Below are 21,971 nucleotides of genomic sequence, written 5' to 3' on the forward strand. Positions count from 1 at the left end.
GTGGGGAGAGGGCTTAACTGGCTGGGGCTACACAAATTACTGATGGGGCCATAGAAGACCCGGTGTAGGCTTCACTGTATCGTCCACGTGTAGCCCGCTTAACAGGTACAAAAAAAAATATATCCCTTTTTGTTTTTGCCCTCCAGCCACTCCACCAAGTCCGTCATGGACTTTGTGAACAGCAGCGAGAACATCATTTTCGTCCACAACAGCATCCATCTCATCTCTCAGATGGTGGACAACATCATCATCGCCTGCGGCGGGATCCTGCCGCTGCTCTCTGCCGCCACCTCGCCTTCAGTAAGTGCTCACTGTCAGGCTACAGTGACATCTAGTGGCGGTGTGGCTGCTGCGCACGGCGTTATTTGGAGGACATGAAATGACGCGCTATTTACGTTTTGCCTTTGAGGTGGAGAACATCGAGGCCACGCAGGGCATGTCGGCAGAGACGGCCATCACCTTCCTGTCCCGCCTGATGGTGATGGTGGACGTGCTGGTCTTCTCCAGCTCGCTCAACTTCAGCGAGATCGAGGCGGAGAAGAACATGTCCTCCGGCGGCCTCATGCGTCAATGCCTGAGACTCGGTGAGCCGCTCGACGTGTCTTGGAAAACTGATTTGATAAGTGAATGACGACACAAATTGAATCGAATCATTTTTCTTTTACTATTTTTAATTTTTCATTTTTACACAGTTTGTGGTTATGAAATTGTTGAAGCTGCTCATGTCACTCCCGCTTGCTCCCACAGGAGGTCATCACAGCACTTGCATTTCATTTCAACAGATGATTTTGTGTGTGTGTAGTGTGCTGCATGGCAGTGAGGAGCTGTCTGGAGTGCAGGCAGAAGCATGAAATGTTGTCCGCTCCCAACAAGTGCCAGGACATGCTGCCAGATGCTGTCACTCTTGGCAAGGTATTTAAAAACAAAAACAAAAAAACTTGCCTCGTGCTGTCTCTAAAAAGTGTCCACATTCAGCTGTCCCCCATCAAGGACCCCGATCGCCTCCTGCAGGATGTGGATATCAATCGCCTGCGTGCTGTGGTCTTCCGTGACGTGGTCCGTGTGACAGAACCAGGCAGCTCACTATTGTCAAATGTCCAACGTGCTGCGGCATCACCTTGTGGTTCTCCCGGGCAGGACGACAGCAAGCAAGCTCAGTTCCTGGCTCTGGCCGTGGTCTACTTCATCTCGGTTCTCATGGTGTCCAAGTACCGCGACATCTTGGAGCCTCAGCGCCAGACGGGCAGGACGAGCGCCAAGTCGGGCCACTCCGCGCAAAGCCATCGGGAAGCCCACTCGGCCGCCGGCGCAGGTGAGTCCGGACCTCTCCAACTGCATTTCAAAAAAAAAAAGAAACGACCACCAGAGGGAGACAGAGCGAAGAAGTACAACGCAGCATTGGACTCATGTTTTTGTTTCTTGTCAGTGTCTCCTGCAGAACCCGCTCAGACATTTTTGGACCCTCCAGGCGTCCCTTCACCCTCAGAGGAGCACTCGCTTCCCCACGGCGAGCCGGGTATCAGAACCGAGCGGGTCGTCAGCGTCGTCAACGGCTGTGACTCCGCCGGCGAGCTCTTCTCCGAGCCTGCGCCGCCCTCCTCCTCGGGCCTCAACGTCAAAGAGATCCTCAAGAGTTTGGTGGCACCGCCCGTGGAGGGCGTGGAGGCGGGGCTGGAGCCGGTGTCCTGCCCGGACTCTGCCGCCAAGGCCCAGACTGCGCTGCCTGTGCAGTTTCACTCCTTTGACAGGTACCGGGGGGGCAGGGAAACACCACGCTACGCTCGCTTGGGGTCATGTGATTGGCCAACAATTTATCCGGTTCAAACCAAGCTAGTCCCACATCCGTAATTTGTCAATTTCAGTCCGAGTCAAGTCATGTGACGCGAGTCCACCGCTTCTCATCCGAGTGCACTTTAAAGCCAAAGAAAATACAAAATTGTACGGCGAGGTGAGCCTGATGAATGGCTTTGCGGATGAGGAGGCGGCGGGCGGGCGGGTCGGCGGAGGTCTCCAGGGTCTTGATGACAGATTAAACAGAAGCGGCCCTCTGCCCCGTCCGCCTAACGCGACGTGGCAGCCCCAAATGAGTTTCTACAGCCAAGAGTATTGTTTTTGAAACGCGTCACACACACACACACACACGTATGACTTTGTCTGGCGTCTCCAGCAAGCGCCCTCGTTGGCTGTGTGTAATTGTTTGGCGCCTCCCAGCCAAATGATCTGCCAGCTACGGAGGGGCCGTGGGGACGGACACAGATCCAACGTGACAACATCATAAAGGAAAAAGGGAGGGAGGTGAATGACTTCAAGTCAAGAACACCTGCTTTCACTCGATGCAAAGCTACTACTTGGGAATTTCTCTCCAATCCTTTATGGCACCAAGGCGCACCTTTTATGATATCACCACTATGTGGCAACAAAAAAAAGAAGCCACCATTTTGTCCGAATTTACAGACAAACGTGCATGATGGATGAGTATGAAATGTGGGCCGTTTCATAGAACGTAAATGGCAACTTTGCTGCCATCTAGCGGCGCAGCATTTAATTGTTTGAAATAGATCATTTTCCGGCCAGCTAGTTGAATAGGAATCAATGAAATATGTAATACATAATATCAAAAGATAAAAATATCATGATTTCTCACGTGCTTCTACAGTAGAAATATTCTCGTCCTGCTTCCAAATGAGCTCCCCGAGGTTGCCCGTCGTGACTTATTTAGCTTAAGAGCGATGAGGCCAAATGCTAATTGCTTTCAATTGCCGCCTTCCTCTCCATCTTCCTTTTGTATCGCTAAATCAAACACAGTGCGATTAGCTGGAACGCGTAAAGGAAGCGCCCGTACCGGCCTCATTCCTATTCCTTCCCAGATTAATCCTCGCTTTATTCAGCGCAACTCAATTAAGACAATCCTATTAATAAAATATGCTCCAGATAAGCCATGCATGATTCATGAGCGCCGACTTATGAATTATTCACATCAAATGCGGGGCGGCGTTCCTCCAGCGCTCGCTTGCCTCGTCTCCAGGAGATCTTCTGATAGCTGTCAGTGAGGAGAGCAGAACAAAGGTCCGCCAAATAAATGATGCTTGTCATCAGTTAGCTACAGAGCGCAAATAAAAAAAAAAAAAAGTCTCCAGCGATGAGGCTGTGTACTTGAGCGAGCTTTCAAGCTCCTTTTTCCTCACTTGCTGCTTGCAGTTTTGATCTGCTGCTGCGGCGAGGAGAGGAAAAACAAAATTAGTGCAATTTTTGGTTTTGTCGTCAGGCGGTTGTCAGGCAGAGCTCCAAATGTGTGTTAGCAATACAAGATAATGATGAATAATTAAAACTGGAGGTAGAAAGAAGCTTTTCACCCACAAATGATCGGCAAACTCAGACTCTCCAGTGGCTGCTACTTTTTGCCCAAAAGATTTGATTTGTTTTTGATTTTACTGATCCGATTTGTGTTCTCCTCCAGTGTGTTGAATCCAATTCAAGCTGGAAATCAGCCAGCCATGGTCTCTCCTTGGACTGACATGGTGGGGGTCACGTAACAAGCATTTCCTGTAACATGCAACATGAAACGGAAGGATTGTGCGTCGTCTGGCTTTGAGTGTTTCCAGACCCAAATGGGCCTCGCCACAAATCCAAAGAGCAAACGCAGATGCGTCCAGGACAAAAGTGGCTTTCCGGCTGCCCTCTATTGCGTCACACATCGTCCCATGCGGATGGCTTAATTGATTCATCGAAGAAAATAAAAATAAAAAAATGGTCATTTTGAAAGCTAACCGCTTCTGCCGATGATCATGTTGTGGCGTTTGGACCCGCAGGAGCGTGGTGGTGCCTGTGAAGAAGTCCCACCCGGGTGGCCTGGCCGTCACGGCGGCGGGAGGCAGCCCTGCGAGCGGCCTGCCGACCCCCAACATCTTTGCGGCTGCCTCAAGCACCCCCAAGAGCACCATCAACACCATGGGTACGTGCTTGTGGCTGGACTTTTCCAAAAATGCCAATCCAGATTTGAGCCCACACCCTGTAACGCATTCATTTGAAAACGTCCAAGCCACTTTGTCCAAATGTCATAACTGTACAGCAACAAATACATGAATACAAATGCGTTCATAATCTTTTTTCATCGTCTAATTTGAAACAACCAGCAAATTTAGGTGCTGTAATGTCAAACCCAATTGAATCCAGAAAAAGCTGTCAGTCCAATGATGGCGTAAGCAGGTTTAAAACGTTCCCACATCCCCCATGTGACCCACATGACCCCTTTGTACGCCCCGCTAGTTTCCCTAAACTCCACCAGATGGCGCTGTCGTCTTACCCATGGCGGTCTTGCGCCCAGCCCGCCCGACAATGGCGACCTTTGTTTGCGCCTGCAGAATTCCCCCTTATGCAAGGCGGTGAAATGTGGCAACTTGACGTCTTTGCCAGTGACGCTTCTGCCTCGCTTTTGGGCTTGGCACTCGTCTCGCCATCACTTTTTGTCGATCTTGCCTCTCACAAACAGCCATTATCGGTCGGCTTAGTTGATCCAAATGTTCTTGAAACTTGCATGGATAGGGAATGAGCCCAGGACAAGGTGCTTCGCTTGCACTTGGCTTACGTGTCCATAATCGACTTAACTGGGTCAATTTGACATGCAAATTAAGCGGAGGTGGTTAAAAAAGAAATCTCCCCTCCTCAGGGAGCATCGGCAGGAATGAGACCAGGAGGCGTTGACACAGACCCCGTGGTCGCTCTTGCCGTGTTTGGGGCTTCCCCCCCTCGCTTCTGACAAGGACGAAACATTCGATGCCGGTTCAGCGTAGCCGTCCATCCTTTGGCGGGCCTTTGCGTTCAAGTTCAGGGCTTCCTCGTCAGGCTCTGGATTTGGTCTTTTTTGCATTGTTTCCTGTTCCCATCTGAATGGAATGTTGACGTGGGAGTACGTCGTCAATATTACGTCAACGCAAATTGAATCCAGAACAGATTCTGGAGGTGCATTTGTCATAAAAAAAACCCAGTCACATGACGTTATTTCAGAAATCCCTTCCAGCCCCCCCAATAATGATTAAAAACAAAAAGCTTAAGAAGCAAAATAGATTTGTACATATTTTGTATAAAAACAAAGTAAGAACATAATTGAGAAATAAATATGTAAGAAACGATTTCAATTCGAATTTGAGCTGTCGCTTTTGTCCCGTTCAGGAGCCGTGGACGCCGCCGCCACGGCGACCTCGTCTTCGTCCGGTCTGGTCAACGGCGCCACCAGTAAGAATCTCCCGGCTGTGCAGACGGTGGTGCCCATGCCCGAGGACACGCTCCAGAACGTGAGGTACCAGCAGAAAGACAAAAACGAAGGCATCGTAACATTTGATTGGTCCAGCTCGATGCCGCAAAGTTCTGCTGAGTCATGTGGCTTGTGATTATCATTCTCTCCATGGCTAGCTTACAAGCTAACAGCCATAGTATGTGGAGAGACGCAACTGCGCAGCATCATTACTACTTTTTACATTTTTTAAAATGGGCAATAAATCAATTATAATAATGATAAAACTAATGAAATATTTTCAAAAAATTGTCAATTTCAGGTGTTCCTCTTGGCCCCAGTCAATTGGTTTATTTTAATTTTATTTCTGGTCCTGTACTTATTTGCCCTCCATGTGTGTGTTTTTGCCATTCCTTTTTTGCGTGTGCCTTTTCCTCGCCTCATCTCTCCTTGCCACTAATCGTTTGTGACAGCCTCGCCCGAGACTCGGCTCACGTGTGCGTTCCACTCGACAAATAGGCGCTCCGTTGCCATGGCAGCCGCGCCCGCCGTAGCCCGGCGTAACCCCGCGCTCCAGAATGGCTCCGTTCCACTCAAGACAATCAAAGAAAATCTCACATGGCGTATCGTCGTGCGAATCCTACTTGATTATTTTATAACGATATCATTAAAAAAAATAATCAAGCCACAAGATTTCCAAGTGGACCGTCGTGCAAAAAAAGTTCGTTTTTGCTTTGCTTGGTGTTGAACATTTCCACGTTGGCCTTTGCAGCATCACCTCCAAACTGGAGCGAGCTTTGGAAAAGGTGGCGCCGCTACTCAGGGAGATCTTCGTGGACTTTGCGCCATTTCTGTCGCGAACACTGCTGGGCAGTCACGGACAGGAGCTGCTCATCGAAGGTACGAGCGCTCGTGACGCCATTTTGTTTTATTTTATTTGACCTTATTTGAACTTGATTTGAAATAGGTGCAATTTCAGTCGGTCGGTCGCACACATTTGAAAGAGTGTGCGGCCGTAATTACCAGCCATCAATCACTCCTAACGTTATCCGGGGTCGAGCCCCTTGGTGGCCTTTTTTGCTCCCCACCCCCGCAGACACGCGGTCTCTGCCGCAATTACGCCGAGTGCACCCGGCGCTCCGACACTGCCGCTGTTGTGACGGCCGCCTTCCGCAACGTCCACCCCCACGACGGCGCCGTTTCCAGCAAAAAGCCCCTGTTTGGAGAGAGAGCGCCTTTGGTTTGTCTGCCGGGGTCGACTTATGGCGCGGCGTGTCACGGCGCTAACAAGAGGTCGACGGCGTGCAAGAGGAGAGTCACTTCCTCTCGACTTCACGGGAAGGTGGCGAGCGACTTGACCACATCTGGCCACCATCAGTTCCTGCTGCCTGAGAAAGGCACCTTTCTGTTTTTTGACAAAACACGCGAGCTCACTTCTGAGTGACAGCCTGCCATTCCACACACGCCGATGGCGATGGCGATGACGACGACTTCTTCCCATTCCTCTGGCCTCTAACGAGCGCACGAGAGTTGCCGTCTTGTCATTGTTCTTTACTAATGACTACAATTTAATGCGTCTCTGCAAACAAGCTATTGTTTCTGCAACAAACAAAGCCAAATCAAAAATATATATATTGATTGATGCACAGTCAAGGCAGAAAAAAAAATCTTTAATGCTTCAGTCTGTTTCTGTTTTGCTTGCCTTTGCAGGTCTGGTGTGCATGAAGTCAAGCACGTCGGTGGTGGAGCTCGTTATGCTGCTTTGTTCTCAAGTAAGTTTGCCTTCCGCTTGTCTCATTTGACCTGAGGTGCGAGCTTCCGAGTTGCCACGATTTTACCCTCAGGGGCGACTCCACGTGAGAAAACATGGGAAAAAAATTATATATTATATTATTATTTCAAACTTTTTTCCCCAAATACATTTATGCTCAGTTTGAGCCTTCCCCTAACTAAAGGCTCAAATAAAAAGCGTCTCCTATCTGGGCTACTGGCGAAAAGCTTATGGTGCTTTTCTTTATGTCAAAACTTCTCGCCGCTGACAACCGGCAGCAGCGGTGGCGGCGGCGGCGACTTTCTAGCCCCCAAAAGCCCGAGCCCCAGCGGCCGTCGCTGAGTGATGACCTCGGTCGGGGCTGACCCCGCCAGGCTCCAGTTAAGCCCCTGTTTTAAGCAAGGTCAGAGCCCCGATGTAGCAGTTAGAAGGGAGATAGTTAACATACCTTCTGTCAGCCCATCACTCTTGCGGCCATAAGGAAGCCATTACTTGGTGCCTCTTTTGCCGATCCAGACACCAGAAAGTGGATGGCGGCGGCGGCGGCGGCTCCGAACGTCCTCTCTCCGGCAGGGAGCTCTGCCTCGCTTCTACGGGAGCTGTCATTGGGACCGGGAAAAAAACGTGCAAATGGGACAGCCGCAGTTGAGTTATTTCAAGTTCTTAGACGGGCTCCTCTTTCTGCTCGACATTAGGATTTATTGCACGTGAGCGCATGAGCGTGCAAAGTCCAGCGCCACCGCCAGGCCCCTCCCCCCCGCAGTTCTCGTCGGATCCTCGGATAGCATTACGCTCGCTCGAGAGGGTTCTGCCATTAAGGGCTCTGGGGATGAAACTCAGGCGGAGATATCGATCAAACGACAAGGCCTTGAAGCAAAGGGAAGCGCCCCGACCGCTGAGCGCTGTAACAACGTTGCGATCGCTATTAGCAACCGGCGAACATTACAAAAATAAACACGGTGTGTTGTTTCACATCTCATCCGAGCAAGCTTCTTCACTTCATAGCTCAGTAGAACTTCTCTTTACTCAAATAAAATAAGTGTGAAGCGTAAAATAGAAAATCAGCTCGAGTATCAGTTGCTGGTATCGGCAGCCTTCGTGACTACCCGATATCTTCAAATAAGGCCGTGATCAGCCCGATACGTCGATACTTGCCCAGCCAGACTAGAATGAATAAGCTCAATTTTGCTTGATTTTGGTTTGCAAGTCCAAGGAAAAATACGTAACTTGAAAGTGACACCATTTTATAGATTGTTTTTGCTGCAGCAAAAAGTGGCCATTTCCCCCCCGCCTTGCCGTAATGCGTTGGGACAGGTAGGAGGGTGCTTGGCTGACCCTTGAACCCTCACTGTTTTGTGGCCTGTCACTTTTCTGCATAAATTAGCGCTAATGACCCGCCTCCTCGTCTTGGCGCATACTAATGGCGGCAATCACGGCACGACGGGCCGCAAACGCCGACTCTTCTCTGCTTTCCCGAGCTGAGCGAAAAGGTCAAGCGGCTCTGTTTCTTGTAACAGTTTGAGTGTACGCGAGCGGGGGAAGGGGGGGGGGGGTAGTGGGCGGGGGGCCTGGCGGCGGAGGACTGGAGCCAGTGGAGATTTAGTGATGGAAGGCCTCCAGATGTGGCGAGCATCGGCGAGCAGATAAAAGCAAAGGCTCCATGCGCACTGACAGGTTGGATCGGAGCGCTCGCAAATACTCGCTGCCCTGCTGAATCTCAGCCAGATGAAAGCAGGGAAAAGAAAAAAAAATGGAGTTATGAGATTTGGGGTCCTCAACTGTGTCTTGTCATTGATGGGCAAAAATGATCCTGCTGACTGATATTCCCGCAATGCTGGCTATTCATTTGAAAATCAATTCTTGCTTCGGGGATTCATACGTTGTTGCACGTACCTGCGAGAAAATTTCCTTTCCAGTTTGTGGCCACATTGACCACATCTCATCCATTTTCAAAGGCTGTCAATCAAAACCCGGTCAGGCCGAGGCGCCTACTGTAGGTGTCGCACGCCCCTCCGTGTTTATTTTTGTCACGTGAGCGCCTGAGCGGCGCGTGATCCCTGTCCAAATCCACGACGCTTTATTTCACAGGCTGACACGGTGTCACGGGAAAGGAGGGGGTGTTTTGTGTAATCTTGGATGGCAACAGGGGTTAGAGGGAACATTTGGAGACCAGATGCTCAACAGTTTGTTTACGGCGGCTTCTTTACTTAACACGCGTGCAGGTCACCGGCGTGTTGCGTGTCAGGTAAGACGAGAAAAGGCTCGGCGACATGCTCGGGCGGCGTTCTACGCAATCACGCCCGGCTTGAGATAACACGCCTTAAATGATGTGAATTTGTTTGTCCTCGTTGAGTTTACGGGAGAGAGAGTTGGTTTTCCCACAACGAGCGAGGGGAGCGCCCCCTTTTAATCATTTCCAGAAAGGCAAGTCGGGCAGCCGAGGTGGGGGCGGCGAGCTAGCTCGCTCGCTCGCTCGCTAATCTGTCACCGCGCGGGCCGAAGGAAGCGGCCGCATTTAAAGCGGGCGGATACGGTTTCATCAGGCCATTTTGTTTCTAGATCTTTTCACCGAGCGGGGCAGCGCAATCACACATGTGGTTTGCAGCTCTTTCGTTTCTGACAGAATGAGGCAATTTTAACATTGATTGTGGTTTTGTTGACAGGAGTGGCAGAACTCCATCCAGAAGAACGCCGGCTTGGCCTTCATTGAGCTCATCAACGAGGGAAGGTACGCAACGCCAGTCGTGCTCCACAAAAAGCCTCATTGAGCAATGTCACCCCCAATTTCATGTCCATCTGAAAAGTTGCTCTCAAGTAGAAGGACATCAGAACGTGAATGAGGAAGAATATTAGCCTGGTTGGCTCCCCGCGGCGCTGTCCTCCCTCTCACAGCTTTTGAGGGTGTGGCACATACTCAAGGGGAGGGGGGGGGGTTGGTTGAGCAGATCAGCAGAGGCTCAGCCTCCTCGCCCATCTGCTGACCCATCTGGCCCGAGTGCCCAGCCTGGCTCGGGATTCTCCCAGTGCCCCCCGTCCCGTCCCGTTGGCGGCGGGACAAAGAGTCAGTGATGGTGGCACACGACGCTGTCCGTGGTGCTGACTTCATGTTAACGGCTAAAGATCACAATTGAAAAGTAAGCTAAGTTTGAGGTGACGACAATTTGGTAGGACCGCATCCATAAAAGTGATCTGCAACATGGCCTCAAAGCACTACTTTTGTCTAAATGGAACTCCTCAACTCAATTCATCGTCGTGACACCAAAACACAAAACAAAAATCTGATTTAAAAAGAAAACATAATCATTCCTTTGAAGCTGCAAATGCATCGCCGAGAATGTTTCATCCATGCGTATGCATTTTTTTTGAAGGCTGCTGTGTCACGCCATGAAGGACCACGTCGTGCGGGTGGCCAACGAAGCCGAGTTCATCCTGAACAGACAGCGAGCCGAGGACGTCCACAAACACGCAGAGTTTGAGGTACTGCCTTTTGCACTTTTTGCAGACATGTACTTCAAATCACAGGCTGGCGTGTGTGAAGGCTGGCGTGTGCGTGTCCTACAAGCAAGCACAAGCGAGGCCCGCGTGTGTCACCTCTGTTAGCAGCGCGTTCGTGCGGGGACTGATGACTTTCTTATCTGCCAACGGCAGCCGTCGGCAAACAGCTTCTTGATTTACAGTCGCCCGGGATCCTTGACCCGACAGATAAACCGGGGGAGACGTGCAATGTCAGAAGAAGACGAGGGGGTGGCTTGGGCGGGCTACCTGGCCCTTCTGTCTGACAGCTAACACTTTATTTTCCCCGCCGCAGCTCCTCAAAGATTGAAGATGCGGGACGCGGATGAGGCGCGTTTACAATTAAGGCGCCACGTCGTAGCGCGCTTGAAAATGATATTTGTCAGCACGCGGTCACGTGAGCGTGCGCAGATCGAGTTACCTTCTTGATGAGGAATACGCTCAAGAATAATATCTGACAGATTTTAAAATTGACGCAGGAAATTCAATTAGCTCCCGGCTTCTGTTAGCAAATTAGATTTGGAGTATCAGCCGGCGTCCTCCCAGGAGGGAGGGAGGGAGGAAGGGAGGGAGGCCTTCGCAACACAATCGCCATCCAGTCTGTCTTTTACACATGAAATGTTTCACATTGCGAGAAAGTTAAAAATGTCAAATAACGCTAATCAGCGATCTGTGCTTCTCACATTTAGTGCTTAAATTGCAGCCATTTACACAATTATTTTTTTTATTTTGTTTCTTTATTTAATTGATGTATTTATTAAAATTATTTGACTTATTACTCGTATTTTATTTTCTATTTTCAGCACTTGAGACTGACCCACACGTGTGGAGCGAGCCACAAATATAGATTTGTGCAAAATCCTGCCTGCCGCCGCCGCTTTGTAAGTCAGCCTTGTTATTCGGCCTGACACAAAGGAGCCCATTTCCGCTTCAAGAGAGGCCAATAATAGAGTCAGCGCGGTGATATGTAGCTCTGTTTGCTCCTTGACGGCTGACGGTCCTGGCGGCTCTATTAAACTATTTTCCTTTCTGCTCTTAATAGCCCCGCCCGCCCGGCGGGGAGCCCCCCCCCCCTTCCAAGGGCCCGCTGATTTACGGCTCTCCTCAGAGGGAGCCCCGCTATATCTCTCCGCTGTCTGCTCATATCTCGGCGCGCTCAAGTGTGTTGACTCAAGCCGGAGCATTAGTCAGCGTGACAAATGCCCCATTAGAGGACGTGAATGGCGAATGGAGTCGTCGTCCTCGAACGTTATTAGCGCCCTCTGTATGGAGATCGCCGCCGTTAACTGACGAAAACAAACAATCCCCAAAACTACGTACCGCGCTCCGAACGATTCGGCAATCCGTCACCAGAGTTGCCTGGAAATGTGGGACGAAGAGGCCGGGTACTATTTGAATGGCGCCAGCCTTCCATTTCCCCTCCTATTGCGAGCATGAAATGTGTCAGAAATAATTGGTTCACTGGTTCATCTTGAAAAGAGCCCGGTAGCAAATTGAGACTCAGTCAGATGTACTATTATATTTGTTTATTTCTCAAAATAGCCAATCTGACGATTGACTGTGCTAATTGGAGCTAGCTACCATCATCCCCTGACCTCAACCCCATCAAGCAGTAAACTTAAGACAATAAAGAAAAAATGGTCAAATTTAATATTGAAGTCATCATTCGGTCACATTTCAAGTGACTTTAAAATAAAATAAAAAAAATGTAAACATAAAAAACATTCTTAAGAAATAAAAATCCTGCTGAATCTTCCTTTTTGTTCTGTAATAATGCACTATTTTGAGCGGAGGTGACTATTCATGCAGAGATGTCAGATTTATATCACAATCATTTTGGAGCGTTTCATTGGTCCAGAGTTCATATGGAGTCATCAGTTCATGTGTTTATCTTTTATTTATTTGACATTTACCGACGCAAAAACTGTCTCGTGCATATATTAATGTGAAATGCAGTTTAATGATCTCGACTCTGTTTCCCCCCCCCCCCCGCCCCCCTCGTGAAATCAAAAGTCAAACTGCTGCCAGTACGCCGCCGAGAGACGCGAGGAAGAGAAGATGTGCGATCACCTGATCGGCGCCGCCAAGCATCGAGACCACGTGACGGCCAGTCAGCTGCGGCAGAAGATCGTCAACATCCTCACCAACAAACATGGCGCCTGGGGGACCTCGGGCCAAAGGTGAGCCACATCTTAGATCTTTCCATCGTAGACGCAAATGGCTGCTGCTGATGTGAACAAATGTTTTGGGCCACCAGAGTCTCACCAATAGTAAAGCCAAACAAAAAAGACGCAACACCCAATCTGAGCGAGATGTTTCCTCAAAAGCCGCCTTTGCCGGGTTGAGTTTGCCGCTTAATGGCGTTTTCCCAGAGTCCTCCAGGGTCAGCAAATGCAATTACAGCACGGGGCGCCCATCGGGGAGCTCATCTGACAGTGTGGCGGGGGCGGCCTCTGCCCAGGCATTCATTGACCTGCTCAGTAACGCACGCCAGCACCTGGTGGTCGTTTCAAACTCTGCACAATCCCCCCCTCCCGTCCCCCCAAGGGTCCTGTTAAAATAAGTGCTCGTTCCACTTCCCTGGCTCCGGGCAGCGAAGGGGAAAGATCAAGAAGAAGCACCCGTTTGGGACAAACGGAGCACTCATGTGATCTTTGTTTCACGAGACCTCTGGCAGGAGCTCGACTTCGCCCGTTTGGTCGAGATGAGGCTCAAAAAACGATCTCTCTAGATTGTAGTTCGTCTTTTGTTAACTACGATACGGATTATCATTTGGGCTCCAATTTTTTTTCTCTTGATGATCCACGAAACCGCCAATTGGGATGCGGACGAGCGGCAGAGATGAGCGATGACGTGATCTGTCTGAGCACGTTTTACACTTCATATTTGTCGAATGAGAAACAGAATTTGAGCAAGTTGTGTTTGTTAGGGCTGCAAACGCTTCCATCGAATGCACTCAACCTTCCGTTGGAGCAGTCGGGGCACACAAAAAACACATCTGACTGGATTTGGGCTCTGCTTCAAATATTTGTGGATCTCGCGCTCTTTCTGACTCTCTCTCTCTCTTTCTGTCTCTGTCTCTCTATCTTACTTTCTCTGTCTCTGTTTCTCTCTCTCTTTTTTTCTTTGTGTGACGCAAAGCATTGATACAAAAGACGGCCATGTAGTAAATGGATTCCCCCCTCCGCCACCGCCGTCTCCCCCTCAAAAGCAGCAAATTCAATTTTAATGGTAACCTGCTGTTGAAGAAAAATGACGCAATATGCCGGCGAGCGCTCGGGGCGATGTCGCATGCACGGCAGCTCAGTCTTATTCAATGCTACATTAACTTTCCCATTTATGCCGCTCTTGTAAAATAGAAAGCCCTCTGGCGTGTTGAAGTGAATGTGTGTGGGGGGGGGGGGAGCGGAAAGCTTAGCTGTAAATGTTTATTTTCTGCCTAATGCACTGAAATCTCAAGTTCTGCCCAAGGATATTTATCGTTGCTGCGGCGAGAATGATAAACAATGGTATTAGGAGGAGATATGTATTTATTTTTCTCTTTCTCAAAATTTCAAGCAGTTCCCAGGTGTCTTAACCGCTCGCTCATCTGATTTGCAGAAAATAAAAAATTCTTCAAATACCCCAAAAGGTCCAGTGTTAAATTTGGACTCGCACAAGGACAAACATCTGCAGGCTTTTTTTGCTCTGCTGCAAAGTGAAAGAATGCTCAGAAAGCGCGGCTTCACGTGACGTGACGTGACGCGACTCGGACGGAGCGGCCCCGTCTCTCGGGCTGCCGCGTTAGATGGCGCTATACGGCTCCTCCGTGATGAATGTGCCCCTCCCCTGTACGGAGTGGGCGGAGGAAAATCAATAGCCCTCAAATTGAAACTGTATAGGCTGGTATTGATCCGCCGCGCTAAATCAAAACGAGGAGCCCTTTTCTACGTCTCGGCACGACAGCTCCCTGCCCGGTAATGACACACTATCAATTTTGGCTTTGCACTGATAAATCAACTTGAAAATTGGATGTCAGAAGCGTTTTTTTTTTTTTTTTTGCCTCGGGAAGGGAGGAGGAGGGAATGATTTCCTTGGCCGCCGGTCGCCTCTGCTGTTGACCTCTGAACTGCCGCTGCTGGATTATAAAGTTCAGGCTGGTGCAAAGCGAAAGTAGATGTCAAGGTGGATGAATCCAGCCTTTCTGCAAGCTGCTGCCTCATGGGAAAATAAGTCACCTTGTAACGTGATATGTCATATTTTAACATGATAATAGTCATGCTATATCGTTCTATATTTAACAAACATATTCAACTTTGTCTTCTGATGTGGCAATAATACAACACCGCCTTGCCGCAAACCCGGTTTGGTCATTTTGAATGAGTTTGTTTTGGACCACCCATACGCCACACACTGTTTTAAGGTTTCGAGGCTGATTACAACACACAACACAAAACCCTTCAGAGGCAAAACCTGATTCGTTTCCTAGTAGGGTTCTTCAGAGGGGGGGGGGGGGGGGGCATCGGTGACAGCTGACGAAGGATCCTCCATTCATTGGCGACCGCAGCAGACCTTAACCTTAGCTGACTGCTCTATTGATTCTCAACATTTCTTCTGTATAATTACTTTTTTTCTGTAGCAGAAAGCAAAATGGAGGCCGCCTATCGATCTGTGTTAAGGCAGCCATACATTGGCTTCCCCTCTCCTTGCCGCCAGTTTCATCTCTGACGAATGGGAACAATAAGTCTTTTTTAAAATATTATTACGCGAGCCGAGAGCCAACCAGTGTTTGGTCTCGCTTTAAAAGGACATCAATTCTAATCCACAAGAACAAGGTCAGTGGCTGTATCCAGCCCAGGCAGCTTCACCGTGCAACGTCGGACTCGGGTAGAACGCTTGTGGCTCCGTTCACGTTACGTACAACAAAAATTGCAAGTTGAACATGGGAGGGAATTCACGTTTAACAGTACAGTTTGAAAAATGATGTGTTTTTTTTTTATTGAGTGAAACAAGTACATGAACATGTGTGGGAGAAAGCGCTGTGGTCAGATGAAACCAAAATTGAGCTATTTGACATCAACTCCACCCGTCGCGTTTGGACCAGGAAAAAATGGATCACTCAAAAGAACGCAAGCCATGCCTGCAGCCAAGCATTGCGGTGGAATATTTTTTTTTTTTTCTTCCGCAAAGGCCAGCTTTCAGGTCTGAACTGTCATCTTGGATGAAAGCCTCAGTGAGAACAATGTTGGCTCGTCGACTCTGACAGTGACGCGTGTTCAAGTCACCGTTAGCCCGTCTATGGTCATTTGCGTTGTTTGTTAGCATTAGGTTCAGCAAATATTTGCTCCGTTGTTGGAATACTCACCCAAATTTCTTTGTTTTAGATGAAGATGATTTTTTATGCAAAGCCAGCAAGCGGCAGATAAGAAATGTGGACGAGATGAAAGCGTGCTTACTATGTTAGCACACGCGCTACATGCTAATGTGATCATGATGCGGGACTGTAATATTGCTTGGCAAACTTGATGATGGCTTTTGAGTGCCGATCTCTTTGCTGACTTGACTGGGCACTTTGAAAGTGGCCCATGGAGCATGTGGCTGCCAGCCACCACTTTGCTCTTTTGCTTCACTTTTCATCTCACGGCAGCTGTTCCGTTAGCCTGACAGACAAGGTTACTTTTATTTTATTTTATTTTTTTACTTTTGCTTGCAGATGACTTTCATCATGCGCTGATGTGAACCAACGTTTATTTGAGATGTTTTGCTCTCAACGCCTGCCAGATTTTTTTCTTTCTTTCTTTCTTACTTCCTGACAAGTGACGGTAAAAGGAAACAAGCCAGTCGGGTCGCTTGTTTCAGGTCATGAACCAAAAGAAAAGAAAAAAAAACAGGCTCCCATTTAAAAGCAGAAAGATAGAATTGTGTTTGGAAGATTTCAAGTAGGTTCTAGCTAAAAATCCAAAAGATATGTTTGATGCAGACATAACAGTAAAAGAACAACATTGGAGCATAGTGGTGCTAGCATCATCACCAAACTCTAATTGTTGCATGCTAGCTTCTATTTAGTCCGAGTTTGAATGGCCACAAATCATCCAATTAAGGCACAGCAGACGTTAAAGGCTCCGCTGTATTTTTTATTTTACGTGTCTTTTTTCACATTTCGATGCATCCACGCAGGCAGTAAAATTCAGTCCGAGAGTATGTAAGGTCATCTGGAAGAAGAGCTGTCTTGTCTTGTGCGTGCGTGCTTGCGTGCGAGAGAGAAACCAGCCATGACCCCCCATGAATAGAATTGTCAGTGATTACTGGTATTTATAATAATTAGCCCCTCACTCATGTCGCCAATTGACGCCTTTAAAAAGAGCATAATGGCGTTTTATTGAATCAGCATGTCTGTGTCCTCCCTGCTGGCTGCCTCACACAAATCCTCCCGCCCGCCAGTATAAATAGAATAAAAGGGGACCCTTTATCTGCGAGGCGAGGCGACCCTGCCTGCCTGCCTGCCTGTGTGTGTGTGTTTTTACCAAAGAGGATGAAAATGTTTTTTTCCTTTCCAATATCCCAACTTAAGGCAAGGTTAGGGTTTCTCTTGAATGAGTCATTTTTGACGATATGTCCAGGAAATCGCATTTTGTCATGCAACAAAACAGCTCAGTAGCGCCCCCTTTGGCAAGTTGAAAGAAAAATCCTGATGTCAAGGGAAAAGTCCGAAGGACCCTGGAAGCAAATTGAACAGCAAATCTGCCATTTTCAGGGTTTCTAATTTGATGTGTTGTGTTTTGTCATGTTTGCTTTGTTAGCACCGTCCAATCGAACATTGTTTCCGTGCTAACTTTCAGTTTTTGTGCATTTTAAAACCCATCATTTTTCATTTGCTTTGGAAACCTGCATCTCACCCTGCGGTTTTATGAGCAACATTTTTCACAAATAACAAAACAGGAGCCTAAGAACGAAAAGAGGAGAGTAATAGTCCGACAATGTGGTCCCCCTTCCTGCATTTATCCCGCCACACTTAGGCAAAGCTGAAAGCCCCCATAAATAACGGCGCTCCTGTTTCCCGAAGGTTATCAGTGCAGGAAAATTAGCTTTTAAAATGCAGTTTGAAATCCATTTAGGTGATTGATTGGCGAGCGCGCTAATAAATTCTGCCGGTATCCGGGCGGGCCTCGTCACGGCCATTTTTTATTGTTGTCATTGAAGCCGGCCGGGCAAAATGCGTAAACTGACGAAGGTCTGCGATTTAATAAGTCCAGTCAGTTACGGCGACACGCTTTGCGTTAACACAACACGTTTACGCTCTGCCTGCCTGCCTGCCTTTTGGGATGTGAAAACATTTTGGCTTGAGATCAACATTTCAGCTTTTATTTGCAGGTTATCACCAGATGGTGCCTTTCCCCATTTTGACTGACCCATAAAAATGGAGAATTTGATGTTCTTTGCTAGCAATTCATATTGGCCAAGCACCAATATTGTTTTTGAAATGTCTGATTATTGTCTGATGATTGTGTAACTTCACCTAGGAACTTTGATTGTGGACTTTCTGCAATATATCATTCAAATGTTTTTACATGAGGGACATGTTGAGCTTCATAACATCCAACTCAAATGTTATCTTTTTTGGAAATTGTGTCAGCGTTAACACTTTCAGATTTATTTTGCATCTAACCGTTTGATAAAGGCAAAAGAAACAAATGGACCTCCTGTGCTAGACCTGATAAAAGTACATCTTCAAAGTGGAGGCTTTATCCAGCCCCCGAATTAGGAGCACATAATCTTGGGCCTGGAAAAATGCCTGGATTTACATTTTTGGCGCGGCGTAATCCGGCATTTACAATATCATTTACGTGGCTTTCTTCATTTTTACGCCCACTGACATCTCTCTCTCTCTCTCTCTCTCTCTCTCTCTTCATCCTCCTTTTTAAACGCTCTGACTGACAGAGGACAAGCTCCAGGCATTCGCTTTGCATATAGGACAGCGGCGTTCAACCTTTACACAATCACACGCTCACACACACACACACACACACACACACTGCCTTTTGATTGATATTTAACTGAAAGTGAGCTCTTGTTGCTGTCAAACCTCAGCTAAGTCTCTTGAGCCGCTTGATTTCTGACACTTGTGCTATTCACGTTAAGGACTCTGTGTGCGTGTGTGTGCGTGTGTGTGTGTGCGTGCGAGTGCACTCAACATTGTCATGTGATCCGTGTAACACTTTAATCTGTTTAGACTCCTTCGATATGCCGGCACGAGCCAAACGTTGATGGAGACGGCCGCCTGCCAAGGTTTCGCTGAAGTATCTCGGGTGTTTTGTATTTAGGTTGTAGCGAAAGGATCATTTTGAAGGAAGGGTGGCCAAACTGTGGCGTGCGGGCCTCCACCTCCACTCTTTACTCTGGCCCTCTGAGTGTTTACTATCAACAAATTGAACAAAGCATTGAACAAGCACCATAACAATGCTAGTTTTGTTAGCCTGTGTATGGCATTTGACATTGTGTGTTAGCAATAAGCTAGCAGATCCGCGGAGAGCGAACTTCTAGTTATTGAATACATAACTTGTATTTCTCTTTCATTGGTTTGTAGTGTTTAGTGTCAACTAGAATGCCACATCTCTTGCTCTTAGCTCAAACGTTTGTTCCCAACTCAAAGCAAAAAAATGCCACGAGGTATCTTGTTTGGTTCATCAAAATCCAAGCGGGCCGACTGCAATTACCCGGTTGCCACGTATGCGTAATTACGTTTATTTTTCCCGCTCAAGGGCAAATAAAGGCAACGCATTCTCCCGCATTGCCTCCACCAAGGCTGTGAATAAATAATTAAATCAAATTGTCCAGCTGGAGCGTGAGAACAAGCAGCACTTAGTCACCTATCTGCGTTGCCAGTGCCTAATGGTCTGCATTAGGGGCCGGCAATAAAGCCATCCCGGCCGGCCCGGTTCTCGCTAATGTCGGAATAATCATTTACAAAAAGATGGTTACCACATGCTGGAATTAATCCCTCCCCCACCCCCACAACTTCTCTTGCTTTTAACAACCCTAATTTGCCATTATTAATAATGAATAAAAATGCAATTTTCAGTGTGCTTGCTCCAGGGCTCTGGAAATCATTACGATGAATATTTCAGCACATTATTTTAATCTTTGGCGCACGTTTGCGTGGTGGGGGTGGCGGTCGGGGTTCACTTTTATAGGCTCATGCGTCAAGCACACCCCCATGCTCATTAGAGCCCATGCTGTCCGTGGGAGATGCCTACCTTTGATTTACAAGACTTGTTAAAAGAAGCAAAGAGTGTTTAAAAAAATGAGGCAAGCTGCGCCATTTTCACTTGTAATTTGACGCTGGATTTGTTTGTCCGTGTGATTTATGGACGCCACGGCAGTTGCTGCTCCCTGCTGTTATTTACACCGTTGCTTTCGCTTCTTGCCACAACATATACATATATATATATATATATATATATATATATATACTATGTTGACTCGGATCATATTATATATATATATATATATATATACACACACACAACATATATATATATATATATATACACACACACAATATATATATATATATATATATATATATATTTATTTTTTAATTTTTTTTATTGTACTGCATTTGGGTTGAAGTTGCTTCCTGTTTTTTCTCGCAGGCCGCCTCACGACTTCTGGCGTCTGGACTACTGGGAGGACGACCTGCGGCGTAGGCGGCGCTTGATCAGGAACCCGCTGGGCTCGGCGCACTCGGACGTGTCGTGCAAAACTCTGCAGGAGTACGGTGAGCTCACGATGTGGCGGTGGTGTACGCGTGGCTCATTTAGTCCTGGCAATTGAACATGACACATGACTTTCATTGGTGTTTTTATCCTCTGCAAAACATGTCGTTGGCGAAAAAAAACGAGGCGCCTCCTTTTTTTGTCCTCCCCAATTGGCCCTCGGGTCAACGTTCCTCCGACTCAACGCAAGAGTGACTTTTACGCAAAGAGCGGCGCTATTAAGCGGCCCTTCTGGCCTTGTGTTTATAAAGCAAATGCAGAATGAGCGTATTGATTCACAAGCTAATAACCTTAAACCCGCTCGACCCTCTTTCAGCCTCTTTTTTTTTTTTTTTACACATTCAAATGCCTTTCGGCTGAAAATGTTCAAGTTGCGGAACGGGCCTTTATCAAAGGCCCAATTATTTTTACCATTTGACCTAGGAATGTCTGAATCGATTATTTAACATTAATAATCCCAAATCATCTCTGGCAATCAATTCATTGTTTGGAGCCCTAGTTTAATTTCAAATTGTGCCAATCCTCCAAATTGCAGCCCTTCAACATCGTCGTCCGTGCCAGCAGACTTCTCATCGTTGATTTGAATCAAAATTTGCTTTTACTTAGGAAGAGAGCGATTTTTCCCCATTTGTTTCAAAATGTTCCAGACCAAATCCGTAAGTGACTCTTAAATCTACTCTAGTCTTGACCACAAAGTTGTCGACCAGCGTTGATCCGGTAAGGATGGTTGGGCAAGTCCAGGAAGGCATCTGGCTGGATTTGGGCTCCAACGCCAACACATGGCAGCTGCAGGTGGTCCATACAAGCAATCATTGGGCCGTCTGCTCTTAATTTTCCCTGCGCCTGTGTGTGTGTGTGTTGTCGGGAGGGGGCGGTGATCTGAGTCATTGACTCATTTTGTGGCCTCGCTCTCGCTCTCTCTCTCTCTCTCTCTCTGTGATGTGTTGACGTGTGTCAGGCAAAAAAAAAAGCTCTAATGTCATCCGCCAAGGACACTTTGGCTTGCCAGTAAATAGACACCATCGCCGACTCAGCGACAATTAAAAGTCGGAGCGCTGACCTCCGCCAAGGCTTTAACATTTGTCACCCGCGACTCCGTCTGTGTCCAATCGACAATTTTAATTGTTAAAAGGAGCCGCTAAATGTAGCCGTGGACATTCGCCGAGCGAGCATCTTAAATGTGTAGAAACGGCAGGTTGTCCAAAAGGAATGCCGACTTTGACGGCAGGATATGACAAGGCGTGCTTCAGCCGCCATTTTTTGCCGTTTGAAGAAGGGCAGACGGGCGCTGGCGGCGGCACGCGTCACTCTTCCCCCGCTCGCTTGAAGCAATGAAAGTCACGCGGACGTTTTGTTTTTCTTTTTGTCTCGTCTTCACAAAGAAGACTGCGATGAGTGAGTGGCCCGTGTCTGTTTTGAAGCAGTCTCACCGTCGCCTTTGTTTTTTCCCGAGGAAGGCGACGAGCTCCTTTTATTTAGTTGTTGTGTGCGCTCAAAGGAGTTATTTTCAGATTGCCTCCTTTCAAAGTGCCGCTGAGCACTTTGCACATCCGAGTGTGGCTCATCATTCCGAGCTTTGTTTTGACTGACAATTTCGTGATGTCATTTGTTTCGCATCCACTTGTCCACCGAATTCCACGCCAATCAGTCAAAATGACATCAAAAAAAGCATTTTCAGTCACGGTGAGGCCTTCAGAAGGTG

General features: G+C 47.8%; 1 protein-coding gene and 1 long non-coding RNA gene across 2 annotated transcripts in view; one reads left to right on the plus strand and one right to left on the minus strand.

Moving 5' to 3' along the window:
• Positions 1–21,971, plus strand: part of nbeab (neurobeachin b) — an 87,957-nt gene that overhangs the window by 22,584 nt on the left and 43,402 nt on the right. Inside the window, 14 exon segments of the mRNA XM_037268787.1 lie at positions 147–360; positions 362–584; positions 803–912; positions 976–1,056; positions 1,138–1,312; positions 1,427–1,748; positions 3,810–3,952; positions 5,170–5,296; positions 6,003–6,130; positions 6,941–7,002; positions 9,665–9,729; positions 10,370–10,478; positions 12,528–12,694; positions 20,147–20,271. Coding sequence (XP_037124682.1) covers positions 147–360; positions 362–584; positions 803–912; positions 976–1,056; positions 1,138–1,312; positions 1,427–1,748; positions 3,810–3,952; positions 5,170–5,296; positions 6,003–6,130; positions 6,941–7,002; positions 9,665–9,729; positions 10,370–10,478; positions 12,528–12,694; positions 20,147–20,271 — 2,051 coding nt within the window.
• LOC119133107 lies at positions 6,933–8,496 on the minus strand. The gene is made up of 2 exons (XR_005100051.1): positions 7,450–8,496; positions 6,933–7,080 (listed from the first exon to the last, which is right to left on the minus strand). It is a non-coding gene; the product is annotated as an uncharacterized LOC119133107 (long non-coding RNA).

The sequence above is a fragment of the Syngnathus acus genome, chromosome 13, assembly GCF_901709675.1.
Source record: "Syngnathus acus chromosome 13, fSynAcu1.2, whole genome shotgun sequence".
In the NCBI taxonomy this organism is placed as follows: domain Eukaryota; kingdom Metazoa; phylum Chordata; class Actinopteri; order Syngnathiformes; family Syngnathidae; genus Syngnathus; species Syngnathus acus.